This window comes from Lampetra planeri, chromosome 37 (assembly GCF_965212315.1).
Source record: "Lampetra planeri chromosome 37, kcLamPlan1.2.h2, whole genome shotgun sequence".
Taxonomy (NCBI): Eukaryota; Metazoa; Chordata; class Hyperoartia; order Petromyzontiformes; family Petromyzontidae; genus Lampetra; species Lampetra planeri.
This window is the reverse complement of record NC_136143.1, coordinates 9,932,234-9,947,460: the sequence shown is the minus strand read 5'-3', so window position 1 is coordinate 9,947,460 and position 15,227 is coordinate 9,932,234. Positions and strand designations below refer to the sequence as shown.

Genomic DNA, 15,227 nt, shown 5'->3' with positions numbered 1-15,227 from the left:
CCACAATGCAAGTCGGCAAGAGGTTCCCCGACGCCGCACAGGCCACTCGCCACTCGCTGTTGGGGAGAATTAAACTGGCGCGCTGTCGCCTGTGCCTGTCGCGCCTTGGCCACGCTACGCCATCCTACCCAACACTCTTCTTACAACACCCGCTCAGAAGACACTGGTCGTGGATACACTGTTCATGATTTGTATTAAATCAGAAACTTTCGGGTTACACAATATGCCAATGGAACGCACGGTCAACACGAGCCTCTAACTTGTTTCAGGATACCACTAAGATTGCATCTCAAATGCACACGAGTCACGACCGGGTCTCGACATAGACACGGACGGGTGAGAGAATGCAATATTAGCTAACCTACTAAAGGCTCCGGTGGCAACTAACCACGAAAAACACTGGGTGCTGTGTGTTTCTTAGCATACAACACGGTTATCATGCGTCCATTTGCTGTCATCCGGACTCTCCTGGAGGTGGTCTCGTGGCAAACTCACTCTCGTCACAGGGGCCGGGGCTCCCAACTCACATCAGACTTTGGCCAAATCTCCTCCCCTCTGGGAAACCCTTGGCTGAGTTCGCACATTTGGCCGCCTGGGAAGAAAACCTCAGGGGAGAGGTCCGATTGTGAGGGGCCATTGATCAGGGCTAGTCCCCTGCGTGTGCGGTGTGTGATGATGGGCAGCAATCTTCCACTCCTCTTGGCTCGCACGGTCTTCTCCGCGCACTGCCGGCACCGGACGATTCCCCGAGTGCGTGACGAGTCCTCAGCGTCTCCGCCATCGCCTCTCCTGCCGTGCCATCGCCTCTCCTGCCGCTGGGATCCATGTCACGTAGCAGCTGCTAGGGGAACAACAAATTCGCAAGGCATGGGGTTAATTCCCCCCCCCCACCCCGGCCCCCCACACTCACTACCCTGTACTTCACTGCCTGGGCCTTCAGTCTCCTCGGCCCACACCGCAGCAGCAGTACGTCCGGATGAAGCAAAGAAGTGCCCGGAAGCCCTTCTTCACAAGTGGAAATCTCCGCCGGGACCCCTTCGCTTGCGTCGCCCTGGGGAAGGTGACGGCATCTTCCTTCCCCTCATCGCGATGATCCTCGCTGGGGCAAGGAACGGGCTCCCACCTGGCACAGAAACAAGGCGTCCCATCGTTACGCTCTTGAGTCCGGTACTCATCTCCATTGGCAACCTGAGGAAAGCGGCGGAGATTCTACAGTGCTATGGCAGGGCCAAGCTTTGTTCATTTTACGATACCCCAAAGGGATGATGGGGACTGTTGACACGTGAACGGTTATTTAACTCATAAGCTCTCAGTGGGATACAGTTGAATAAGTTTGTATTTATCATGGGCATAACTGCAATTGGCTGGAGGTTGGCTCAGAGGATGTTAGGAGATGAGGGATTATATCCATCAGTGGCTTGGGGACATTTATGTGTGTTTAAGTCATGTCAATGGAACAGTTAAATTTAAGTCAACGTAGATGTCTCATTCAAAACAGAAACCTAATCTCTTCAAATACAAAATAGTAATCTCATCGAATACAGAACCATTATCTCTTTGAGGTTATCTTAATATGGCTCAACAGTTTCCATTTATTTCCTATCGATCATAAATCAGTACCGCTCTGTGGGAGTCTACAACAGTTGTAGTACAGACAGGCGCCGTCTACAATCAACTATAATTTCTCAGTGTCCCCGCATTGGAGATGTAAATTTCCCTACGCCAGTTGAAGGGAGACTTTCACTGAATAACCCAGCCAGCCCAACACTTTCACCAAAGGTGCACTTGCACACAGAGACTCACTGTCGGCTCGTGGTCGACTCAATTTCTTCACCGCCGACGTTTTCAAGGAGGCCCTCCTGAGTGCCGCTCGACCTCTCGTCACGTTGCCCCTGGGCGTGGATTGATGTTGGTAGTGATAAGGAGATCACGTTCGTTTGCTCACAGTTTGACTCTAGAGCAGTCATGTACGACTTCCATGTGTTGGTGGACGCCAGTAAAGACTGGACGGGTACCGGATCGGATGGTCCAGAAATCGTTCCGCAATTGCCAGGAGTGAGATAAGTTGTCTCGTGTGCGTCAGAAGGCGCTGGTGCTGTTGGGTCTAGGGATGGGCTCGTCAACACCGACTGAGGCTCCACAGCCGGGTCGGGTGAGGTGTCACGTATCCACTGATGATCCAGGGCCTGTTGGGGTGTGAGCCGCCGAATAGGATCCCATCTGGCAAGCGAATAAAAACCAAGGGAAAAAATATAAGGCCGGCAACATTTCTAAATTCTTTTTCAAATCTGGAGTGGGTGTGAGCTATCTTTACCCTCTGCCAAAGCAAATCTTGTATTCAATTTAAGGAGGTGCAAGGAAGATACATTTTTCCCTGAAAAGGTATAAAGCTGGCCAAGCTCAACCAGGTGAGCGCACTTTTTTCCAGCGAGTGTCAATAAGAAATCTGAATTTTAATGATTTACTCAGATATATGCAGTGGCGGCTTCCTGCAAAATCTCTCAGGGGGGGCAAATGTCTGGATGATTGATAAGGATAAGGTCCACCCATGCAATGGATAAATTAACAGCTTAAGCATGTAAAGGCAACTTCACTTCTTTAATATTAATGAAAAATAAAGTGACTCTTACAATACATCTTGTTTGTTTCTATACTCACTATTAAAACAAACCACTCAAGTTTCTTTTATTAAAGATTCCACTAGGTGGCGACAAATTATATTGTTGGATGAAACGTGCTTACGTATGATGACGTAAACACGTTAGGGCGAGCCCTCCCGGAAGCCATAGAGAATGCATTGCAGCGCCCCCGTTCGAAAAAAAACATCTTTGAATGTAAGTCTATGGGACCACACGGGGCGATTCTCAGCTGGAGGGAAATCGCCCAAAAAGAGGCGGTACTCCACAGAACGTAGCATGACGCTGATTGGACTATATCCAGAGGCACAGTGACGGCTAGCGTGACTCTGTGATTGAATGACATTGGTGGTGCGTCGCCCAATCGCCCTAATGAAGAAACCGCCCCTGGACATATGTATGTTGAATTTATTTCGCACCGTACGTAGCCAACCGTGCTAGTCGGAGGAGATTCGTTTTAAATCTAGATTCAAAGGCTCCATTGGCTTCCTAATAGCGGAAGGTAAGAGTGATGCGGTGACCATCTTCGTTTGATGGCTACCCAAAAGAGATGATGCGCAGTCAGTGATTTGTCTCTTACTCAAGGCATCTTTTGACAAAGTGGAGGAAATGAATATTTTCGATCCCAAGCAGTTTGTCGAGGGGGTCACTGCCAGGGGTGGTTTTCTTGCCGTTGGAATAAACGCCACCTTCATCATCTGTTTTCAGAGAGAAGAGAGAGAGAAAGAGAAGCAACAGGGGAATTAGTACTGGTGAAGCAGACTACAATACCTCTGATTATCACGGTCAGCTACGTACGGTGCGAAAGAGTCGTACTTCACGCACAAACTGAATGGCGCAAATCCAAATCCCGGGCTCCAGTTGACTCAGCTCAACATCCCTCGAGGCTGAACAGAGAGGAGCATCCTACCGTGGCAGGTCATCAGTGGGTTGTCCTGTGGAAAGCTTGGCGCCCGCGATAGTTTCATGTTGGACGTCCCACGATTGGCTTGGGGACTACCAACGAAGAGGAGCACTCCCCGATCCTCATTCGAACAGCAGCAGACGCTTTGCATTGAATTTCGATTTAAAGTTTTCGTGACTGCAGGGATTCATCTTCTTGGTTCTTTCGGTAAAGTCACGTAGAAGGGAAATAATAAAATAATAAAAATAAAACATAATAAAATACAATTCTCACGACGTTTCGGCCACAACGCAAGCAGCTGTCCTCAGGTGAAGAACAGGGCTGTCGGAAAGACGTCATTCGGACGCTGTCTTTCCGACAGCCCTGTTCTTCTACGTGACTTTACCGAAAAAACCACGAAGCTTTGCATTGATATTTGCAGATAACCTCGCTTAATCAAAGGTGTGACAAGGAGTATTTCCATAACACAGTTGTCATGTAAGATAGCATGGCCGGCTCTACTGATAACCGCTGATAAGCATACACCTGACACACATTTGGCATTTACTTTATTGGCAATAATATTCAACGAGGCCACGTTTATATGTTTGAAAGACTAATGTCTGTAAATCGATGTAATGCGCATATTTAGCGCTGTTAGATGGCACCTAACTATGGCTTTTTCCCATACACTGTGCTATCTAAACGTGCTAATTTTTTAAAATCTCAAAATCAAGATGCACTTGCATTTGGAGACTCATGGGCCAAAAAAAACCCAGATTAACACAGAGCATAATATCGCTGGCTGCATGGCCATAGCTCGATGAAAAGTGACAGCAGAAGTAGCAACTCCCCTCCACTCACCATTGGAACCTCATTTGCCAGTAGCAAAATATGATAATTGTTTTTTTACCCTTTTATCTGGCAACAAAACTGACACCTCCACTCACCAATGTGAATAATCTTGACTTTCAAGGCTGTTATGATGTTCATTGGCGGAAGCCCCAGGACCTGTATATACACACACACACCACAGTGGCGATGAGTTGACGTGGGTGGGATCAGATGTAAATAAACACGTGATTACATACATCCGGTTGCCTACGACCAAATCACCCCTGAAACGTTCACTATCATCAGATCTCAGAAATGCAGCCGGGTTTAGCCTGGATAGTGCTTGGATAGGGTGACCACTACACAGACAAGATTGTTGCAGGTGGTTGCGGGTCTACGTGGTGTATATTACAGCGTAGTGCATCAATATAACCTGAACCCTATGACTGCTCAGGGTGTGTGTGTGAGTCTGGAAATAATGAGCCCTAATCCCAATTCTACTGACATCTGGCCACGCGATAACGATGTCAATTCTGCACCTGTGTACGAGCAGAAGCAGGACGTATTTACCAGGGGAATTAGCCCGGTGTAAGGTTGTCACCTCTGGAGGTGCAAAAAATTGGGACGTATAATAAAAATATATATCATGAAACCCGATGGATGAGATGCGTACTACATAAATGCATGATTTTGCAACTCACAAAACCCACGAGCCCAAAGGTAACCCTAACCCAGAGAACAATAATTATTATAATTAAAAGGAATATTATAATTAATGATATGACATTTGTTTACCCAAAAAAGCCTCAGTCTCTTGACTAGTTCACAGGAGGTCCCTGCAAGTTTTCGGCAGGAGACGATGGTTGTTATGTACAACTTAAAAAATGTAGTGATTTGTGGGTAATTTTTCAACTTTGGAAAATTTGGACCATCGCGCAGAACGACGTTGGGACTCTGCAAGATTACAACCGTACACTTAATTGCGCAGAAATGTGTTTGCCATTCCTACTGTTAAACGTGCCATCGCCCACCATCAACTAAAACAATGCTCTCGTTGATTGCAGGGTTTATGGTTGGTTAGATCTCTAAATGATATCTATTTGTCCATGCTGAGGTTTTTTGTTATCCTGTTCTTCACGTACCTGTATGATGCGCCCAACGTGAAATATTTGCTTTTTCCTGAATAGTCGTTTCCCCGTGGCCAGCTCTGCTGCGATGCAACCCAGAGACCACATGTCCACTGAGCACGTGACCGGGAGATGGAGGTACATCTCCGGGGCCATGTAACCCTTGGTGCCGCGGTGCATAAAGACTGCTCGCCACACACAAACAAAAAGGTTCATCTTCCGGATAGCTTTAACAGACTGGTGGGTTAGCCGCTGTTAGCGAGCACCTATTACGGTCAGCACGGCGTCTGAGGTGGGTTTTAGAGGCCCGGGGCAGGGATGAGAGCCGAGTTAGCCGGGGTGTAGGCATCACAGTCCCCTGGGGAGTTATAGGCTAGGGGAGTTTGGTTCGGCGTAAGCCCTCAATAAACTTGGCGTGAGCCCCTGACGGAACCTGCCTCGGAGTCGTACATTGCGCCGCTACAATTGCAATAGACACCCACATCAACGTGCACGTAGAATTTCCACCATTGACTCAGAACCAACAACGGGCATGATGCTCCTGCTGTTGTGGAGTGACTCATGCAGCCAGCTATGGCTGCAGGGTTTTGATAGTACATGTTGTTTATGCCATTTATTGTGATTTCGAAAATTGTATTGGTTTAGCCTTGTTTGTTTTTGTTGTAGTACAGAGTTAGACTGATGGCCTTAATCTAAGTTGTTTTGTGGTTGTTGTTGTTTGACTTGCATCCCACTGGGATTTTTGCACAGCGTTGGTGTACAGTGTTTTTTCTGCAATATTTTGCTGTCTCTTCTTGGATTTTCTGTTTGCACTCAGTCACATATTCACTTTAAGATGTTTTTTGTTCATGTTTTTGTTTTTTGTTTGTTGCGGTTGCACCCAATTCAAGAGCCGAATGGCTCACAGGGCTACACCTAATAAATGAACTTGAAACTTGAAACTTGAACTTGAGTGCCACCTCATGTTGAGACATAGACGAATGATTTAAGCCTAAGGAATCTGATGAGCGATGAAGCCCTTCAACACACGTGTCCAGCCCAAAGCTGATCAGCAATGGCAGAAATTTTCCGTGCAGAGAAATGTGCGTAGATAAATTAAACAATAATACATAAACTCGAACAAAACAACAGAACATAGAAAAATATATATTTAAAACTTACTTTGACTGTTAGAACAAATGTTGTATGTGAGCACCTATTGTGTAGCACACAGAACTGTAGCAGCTACTGTTCCAAGTTTACTTAGGTCAGACCTATTCAATACCAACTGCGAGTGTTGTGCATAGCAAAGAAATGACCTGGACGACTGGAAGTTAGGTCTAGTTCAAATCACTGTTCCACCACTATCCCCCCCCACACTCAAATAAGCACAACAACAACCGCCATTAGCTACTTAGTGGCGGTGACATCACCACGGCGCTTGTGCCAGGCTATGTACACTTTAAGGCCACGTCAAGTGTCAAACGCCCGTTGGCAGCAGGTCACGGGACAGACCCTGCAGGTGCCATGGGTTGACTGACTGAGATGACTGGCAATGCACCACCTGTGCCACACACACACACGTAAAACAAGTGCACACCCACAGGCGAGCTCACTTACAACGGGGACGCTCTCGAACGCTGAGGCCAAAATCGGCGAGTCTGACATCGCCGGTGTCATGGTCTTTGACGAGGATGTTTTCCTGGAGAAGACAAAGGAGGAGTGCTCATTTAAAATCAGTCCTGGGTGTGCCACTCTACTTCAGTGCTCACACCAATCGGTAATGCGTTTAATAACGAGCTTTTACTTTTTTTTATCGTGAATTTGTTTTGCTCAATTCAACACTTTGTTTAACATTGCAAGTCACAGTTTTGCTTCAATTTAACACGTAGGCTTTCGCAAACTAATATTCACCGGTGTGCTGAAGTAGTAACTAATTGGCACGTTTTGTTCATGTGACAAACATCACTAATTGGCTGTCTGGAGGAGGTGGGTTAACGACATTTATATTCATGTGATATAACCCAAAAACCTTTATGAGTTATTGCTTTGAGCATTGTCATTGTAATGCAACTTCCAATAATCCCAATGTTTATAGCAAGTAGATGTACATAAAATCCTAGATTAAAGCAACTCTTGGATTTCAAAAGCATATGTTTAAATATATATATATATATTTATGTTTGTGTACGTTCATGATTGTTGTAAACAAGTGTTAGCATTCTGCAATGGCACTTTCAGTTGCTGCCTCAAGACTTAATGACATGGCTCATAGATAAAGCGTTTTAATACTGGTAGGAACCTCCTGGTTACACCAGCCCACAGGGGAGTATTGTGTCCGTCGTGCAGGGAGGGGCTGGGTGGGGAGGGAGGGGCTTGGTGGGGAGGGGAGGGTGGGGAGGGGCTGGGTGGGGAGGGGAGGGTGGAGAGGGGAGGGGCTGGGTGGGGAGGGGCTGGTCACCCCGTGGTGCCCTTATAAAACTCAACGTTTAACCTACTCATGCCGGCTTGTGCCCGCCCTCACAGTCGGGCATATTTGCGGAATACACCACGCCGCCGTTGACCCTGGCCATTGACCGAGCAACCCAACGTTCCTACCAGCTCCCACCGCAGGAATGTGTTACTTTATCATTCAATCACGAGGGAGTCGTATTTGGCATCAACTGCTTCATAGGCAATACAAACAGACAAATCAATGAACGCATGAACGAAGCAGGAGGATGTTGATATTCTACTTACTGGCTTCAGATCTCCGTGAATGATCGCCTCACGCTTGAGTTTCACCAGGGCCCTCAGAATGGACCTCATGTAGAGCCTGATTTTGGGTAAATCAACCTTGCAGGTGATTGAGAGTTCCTCTTTCAGGTTTCCTCCTCTGCAAGACAGCACAATATCAACGGTTACATCCCTTCTTATTCTTCATGGCCACTGTGTAGGGTTGGCTCCATGTACAGGACTCGCGGTTTGACTGCGGCTCGGGATTTTCCCGATACCAAATCTAATTGTAATCTCTCCCAGGGGAATATGATCTTGGCTAACCAAAAAAACTAATTTTTTATTTTACCAGGTAAGGCCCACTGAGCTATATAGCTCTTTTTCAGACGCGACCTGGCCACAAACGATAGTGCAAACAAGTGACTTATCATCGTGTTTCTAAATGTGGAGAGAAAAACCGGAGGACCTGGGGAAAAATTCACACGACCGCGGGTACAACATCCAAACTCCAAATATACAGCAGCAGGCGTCAAGGTCGGGATCGAACCCACGAGCTCGTGTATATCACGCGAGGTAGTAAACATCTCGCCACCGTGGTGCCCCTTAAAATGAGGCTCTTAACAAATATTCCACACACAGATGGCCCAGTGGTGGGCAGCAACTTCATTTACAGCGAACAAGCGCTACCATTGACCGTAAGTATAAATGATAATAAAGGCAGATTCCTTGTATTAATGTGCTGTAACCAACTCAATATTGTATGTTGAACTTCTCTCGCATCGTACGTAGCCAACCGTGCTAATCAGAGGTGCGGGGGAAGGACAACAAACTAAACACAACAACCACAACAACAATCCGTTCAAACCACGCTCACTGGTGTGGGGAAGTATGGGGCGGGGGAAACTTTAGAGGTTTTTTTTTTATTTTGCTATATTTTAAAAAGCCCACGCAGCTCAAAGGCATCTAGTCAAGCAAAAAAGTGCCAAAAATAGTTACGTGCAAAGAAGGAGCTGCATGTGTATTGTTTTATATTACATGAGATACCAAAAGTAACAATAAAGCATTGAGATGAAGCGACCAGTGCACACAATCACACGAATGCAACTGCCTAAACGGATGCAATTCTACTCACAAGACAAGTTCAAGAACCATATTATAGTGGCCCCTGAATCTGAAGGTTTGAAGGAGTCTGATGATGTTATTGCCGTCCACCGACTTCAAGACATTTAGGATTTCCCTTTCCGAGTTGTACGTATTATGCACGATGCTGTGGAGAGAAAGCACGAATGAGTCTCACCACATTCTTAGCGCTCGCACATTAAAAAAAGGCAGAGTGACACGTGAAGGCCCGATATGGCTCAGTCAATCGAGCATCGGTCAAGGCTGTGAGCGCTCAATCCCGGTTAACGTCGTTTGGCAGAGACGTTGTCAGTTTGTTGTTACACGAGAGAGTGACCGAGTGCCCCATCATCACGGCAAGGTGGCAGTTACGCTATCGGATCAGCGAGTCCAAGTCAAAACGCTGTATCCGCTCAAACTACCAATTGGGCAGCACTCATACCCATCGGGGGGGGGCCCTCAGATCGAAATTCCCAAAAAATTACAGGTACCACAGATATAAAAGGTGGTCGCATAATACAAACAGTTTCTAATGATGTTTGGGCTATAATTCTATTCGGAGAGGGAACATCAGCTTCTGATCACTATTTAGATCAGTGGCTCTTAAGCTGGGGGTAAACGCACCCTCTAGGGTTGCGAGATGCCCTTTCTGGGGGTGCAGGACATGCCAGATGTTTTTAGAAGGTAAATCGTCGATACACAAATTAAGCACAGGCATGTAAGTACAACTACTTTGTTTCATCAAGCCTATGTATCTATTAGCATTATATATTTTTTCACGATTGAGACTCAAATGAGTGCAAGGCGGCAGTAAAGGTTAAGAACCACCGATTGATATGATACAGCATTGCCTATGCTACATACAGTCTACACAACGCAAGTTAGTATTCTCAGAAGTTACTTTTCTTTTCACAAATCCAGATATAGGTGTAGCTGTTGTCCAAACTCACCTTGATTCATGCTTGAACATTTTCAGAGCCACTTGCTGTTTCGTTTTATGATCCAGGCACTGGAGCACCTGGCCATAACCTCCCATTCCAAGTACCTTCAGTACTTGGTACCTATATGCCAGATGCTCATCCATGACCTGTAACAAGATTACAGAAGAGTTTGGTTGACACACGGTTCAATCGTTCGGTCAGTTTAATAACAAATTAGCACTCATACTCTTTGGTTCTTTCGGTAAAGTCCCCTATGTGACCTACGTGACTTTTCTTTCCGAAAGAACCAGAGTATGGATTCCTGCAGTCACGAAAGCTTCAAATCAAAATTAGCACTCATTTAACCAGAGCTCAATCACTGCTCACGTTTATATTGCCAATTAAATCCATTAATGGTTTTGGAACCACTATTTCTGTTTGCCCATCTGTCTATCAGCACTGTAGCAGCTTTAATCCTTAACCAAACTTGATGGGACATATATATAAACATTTTTCAGGCTACATAAAAGATCCCGAGTGTTGCGCAGAAAGATTTGTCACCTTGAAAGAAACTGCGGCCATTAGGGCCACCTGAAATGGGGGAAATGTGAATGACCTTGGCATAAAGCCCCCAGTAATTCCGTATAATGATAACAATCCAAAAACTACGATTTTAGTTTGTTTTTATTTTGAACCCCCCAAAATACGCATTGTGATTTAAGGTTGAGGTTAAAAAAACACAATTGGTCTGTAGAATTGCAGCAGCCATCCATTATATTAATGCGAAAGTGTAAAGGGGATAACAGAGAGAATATCGTGCAAATATAAATAATTAAAATGTTATAATACAAATGATAGTTTAAAATCACGAAACGTAATAAAAATATTTAATCACGAAACTGTATTTGGCGCAGTTTAATCACGTGACATTTTTATGAATTCGTTGTGTGGGCTGGAGGGTTTACGACACACATTTATACACCCAAATCAATCAATTATGAATCGTATGATTATCATTGTTTGCCCTGCAAGCTGAGCAAGGCTAAAGTGAAAAAAACAGCACATATTCAGCATTCATTGCTGACCAGCTGAGCCCATCAAGCCTGCTATATACAAGAATGTAGTTTTATCACAGACGACTTCCCTGGTTTGAAACCGAAGACCTTACAGATTCTGGCTAAGTGCATTGACAGACATGATTTATCAAAGCCACCTCGCACCTCAATGGACACATTCAGGGTGGTGGCATGGCCTGGTGGAAGCGCATTTGCCACATGTCACAGAGGATCACGATTGACGTCACCTTCATCATCTGTTTTCCTGAATATTACTGAGGTTGTCGCGATTGTTACTGCTGGTACAGTAACCATTTTTTTTACACGTGCTGTCAGGTTCACAGTGAACGATGTCATTCGCATAGGGAAGGTGTCAGGGTCCAAAGTTGCCAAATTTACAAAAATACCCACAAATGACTCAATTGGCATTATACCGTTCCAGGATTCAACACTCTGACAAGCATTAGCAACGGCATTAAGCGCGTTGTGTGTACGGGTTGTCGCATTTGCATTGAGATGAGAACTGGTTAGAAAGCACGTGGGGCATGTTGAAGGGCAGTACCGGTATGTAGTGGTTATTTTCATCATCGTAGCCGATATTGGAGGCACCTTCTGTCGCACTACGCATCTTGAAATAATATATCCATTTGTATGTAAGGATCTCGTCACACTCAAATTCCGTCATCTTCTCTTGGAATTTCACGAGGACATCTGCGCGCGCACGCACGTACAGGCACACGTGCACACTTGTAAAGGGGAGCACGCATCAAGGACGGAAGCATCACCTACAAGAGCTCAGCCTAACCTCTTATACTGTGTTCTTTATAAAGGTATAGAATCATTGAGGTGATTAAGTCTTATGCCGGACGGTTGAGAATATCGATGGAGTGGAAGCAACACATCTGGGAACGTACAGTATTCCTCATGTAAAATGGAGCAATGAAATCAGCCCGTGTGCAGATACTCGGTTTGTCACATCACAGGTTCGTGAGGTCATGGTGATGGTTTTGGAAGGTGTGTTAAATGCACATATTTAGCAGTGAATCGGGCGCTAAGATTATACTGTAGTGAGTGTAGTAGTACCGGCAGGCGTGCAGCATATCCCTGCCTCTGCGAAGACGATAGTTTCATCCATTGGCGACGCCTGTTCGTCGCACACGAATTACACGTGGAAACACAAACGCACAGATATATGAATAACACCTTCGTCACGCACAACGCGACGCACACGAGCGTGCGTTGTGGCCTGTGGGCCATCAAGCCTGGAGGATCAACCTCCGGCGCGGCAACGTAGCCTAGTGGCCGTGCGTTCGTCGCTTGTTGCAGAAGAGGTTGACGATTCAATTCCAGCGGCCGCCCTGATATAATTTATGGGACAAATATGCGTCTGCTTCAGAGTGGACGTCTAGATCCCGCGCTGCCATTCGCAGGAGTAGGCCACTGGACGCTGGCGTTGTGATCCAAATCGATGAAATTACACAACTGCAATATAGGAAGCAATCTTCCCCCCACCATCCTCCTGGGAAAATGATGACAAGGCTCTCTTGTCGAAGAGTCGTGAGACTAAGGTGATCCTTACCTGGGCAAACAAACGTAAGAAATAACTTTTTATCAAATCAAGATTTAACTTTTTATAAGTGGACAGCTTAAACACTTAGGTTGCATTTCCCTTCGTTCGTAATCTAAATTGGTATGAGCTAAGAGGGCAGGTGATCACTTAAGGTGTTTTATGTGGCCATCCATTGGCCTTGGAACAAATGTTTCTATTGTGGAGATTGTAATCGTGTCTGTACTGTGCAGAGAGCTTGTGTCATTGTACATTACTTTGAAGTGACCGGGTATCTGTGTGTGTATACTGTGATGTGATATATTGGTGTCCATGCTATCAATTGGGTTTGTGTCATTGTATTGAGATGTGAGTTTGTAGCATTGCACTATCAGCTGAGCAGGTGTCAGGTATGAACACTTACCTGCACAGGCACACTCGTATCTTTGTTTTCAGACATAACCACGGATTGGTCTGTCAAAACAGCACACACATTATGTCAGAGCGTTCCCTCATCCAAATAAGCACAGTATCCTAAATCCCAACCCATTTCAATATGTCCTGTATGTATGTTGAACTTCTTTCGCACCGCAAGTCGCCAACCGTGATAATCGGAGGTGCAATATCCACTATTTACCCAGCTGAGAGCCGACTGAGACTCGTCAGCAAAGGAGAGATCTCGGACAGGTTTTGCTATCGCATGAAGTTTAAGTCACAATTAACATTTAGTTTGATCAAATCTCAATTGACAGTCATCTAAGCCCATTATCTTTCAGGGCTGATAAAAAACCACGTCATAGAAAAGCTTAGGAGTGGATGTCCTTTGAATATAAATTCCACACTCCTTTGGCGGGTTCAGAATGTAATAGGGTGACCACTATTAACTTCACAGGCAACAAAAAGTGTACTAATTGTGTCAACACAGTACAACAATAAGAGCATCAGTGCAGTATAGCACCAGTGACCTATTAGCATGACCATCATTATAGGCTACCTATTACTAGCGCCCCCATGATTGTAATCACCCTCATCATCTCCTTTACCACCAACACTACCCCGACCAATTATACCAAAAGACAAAGATCCCCCGTGTAGCCTTAACAGACTGTTGGGGCAAGTGCTGTTAGCGAGTCGCACCTTTGAAGGCTGGCACGGCACCCGAGGGGGTGGGTGGCCAGCACCACGCCCGGCCGCCTTTGTCTCCCCAGTGGCGATGTTTACTACACACTGCACCAGGTACTCAATTGAGGCTGAGTCGACCTAGGGGAGGCCCGGGACAGGTTCAGAAAATCGTCACTGCTGTTGGTGGCCGTCAAAGGGGCCGTCCATAAATGACGTCACGCACCTATGGGGGAGGGGGTCAGACATTTGTGACGATGTGTGACGAGGGGGGGGGTTTGAGAAATGTGACGTCACATCAAAATGCGCAACTTTAAATAAATATAGACAACACGTTCTACTTAATTAAATTCATAAATGTGTTCTCCTACAACATCAGAGTGCAGCGCCACATTAAATACGCACTACAATGACAATAGTTTAAAGCGATTTGAAGCATTTTTTTGGGGAGGGGGGGGGCAGAGCTTTGTGACGTCATATTTGAGGGGGGACAGTTTTGTGACGTCATATTTGAGGGGGGGGGGGCTGACTTTTTGTGACGCCGTGTGACGAGGGGGGGGGGTCAAAAATCGTCCAAAATCGCGTGACGTCATTTATGGACGACCCCAAAGGAAATCGAACTCGGGTCGTCGGGTTTGTAAGTGAGCATTGTACCCCAAGGCTCCTATAGAGACCATGAAAATGTGTACTTTGTTTTAAAATACGTTTTAAATCAAATATACATTATTTTGTAGTTATATTTAATATCCTTCTGCCTGCCTCAGAACGCAAATTATCACTCACCTCAGAAACTCGGATACTTTTCACAAAATCGTCCTGCTTTCCTTCCGAAATTGTGAGTAAAACCCACACTTGCTTGACGAGAATACGAAAATAAAAAAAAATTCGTCAAATATTACGTGAAAATGTTAAATAAAAAGTAAATGTGTGACGAGCTTCGGAGCGCGCGCCTGCTCGCCACTAGGTGGGGCCCGGAGTGATTACGCCGTGTGACGTCATGGTGACGCACAGCGAGAAAGTGACCACGTGCTATAAGCCCGGTTAACATTGTGACGTAACAGACAATGGACACTGCGATTTAAAGCTTTCGTGACTGCAGGGATTCATCTTCTTGGTTCTTTCGGTAAAGTCACGTAGAAGGGAAATCATAAAATAATAAAATATAATAAAATACAATTCTCACGACGTTTCGGCCACAACGCAAGCAGCCGTCCTCAGGTGAAGAACAGGGCTTTCGGAAAGACATTCGGACGCTGTTCTTCACCTGAGGACGGCTGCTTGCGTTGTGGCCGAA

General features: G+C 45.7%; 1 protein-coding gene across 3 annotated transcripts; it reads right to left on the bottom strand.

Annotated features, from left to right (window-relative positions):
• Window positions 1–176: 176 nt before the first annotated feature.
• On the bottom strand, window positions 177–14,931 carry LOC144731075 (dual specificity tyrosine-phosphorylation-regulated kinase 4-like). Of its 3 annotated transcripts, none has more exons than XM_078612077.1 (14): window positions 14,717–14,931; window positions 13,952–14,159; window positions 13,239–13,288; window positions 12,352–12,412; window positions 11,831–11,979; window positions 10,244–10,380; window positions 9,307–9,441; window positions 8,199–8,334; window positions 7,080–7,161; window positions 5,496–5,665; window positions 4,470–4,530; window positions 3,217–3,334; window positions 1,804–2,220; window positions 177–1,123 (listed from the first exon to the last, which is right to left on the bottom strand). In XM_078612077.1, exons 3-14 carry the CDS (start codon window positions 13,272–13,274, stop codon window positions 937–939), a joined length of 1,689 nt encoding a protein of 562 aa, XP_078468203.1. In that variant the 5' UTR covers window positions 13,275–13,288; window positions 13,952–14,159; window positions 14,717–14,931; the 3' UTR covers window positions 177–936. The 3 variants fall into 3 exon arrangements, with proteins under 3 accessions (XP_078468203.1, XP_078468205.1, XP_078468206.1); XM_078612079.1 differs by having other exon boundaries at window positions 13,952–14,074; XM_078612080.1 differs by lacking the exon at window positions 13,952–14,159.
• Window positions 14,932–15,227: the final 296 nt, after the last annotated feature.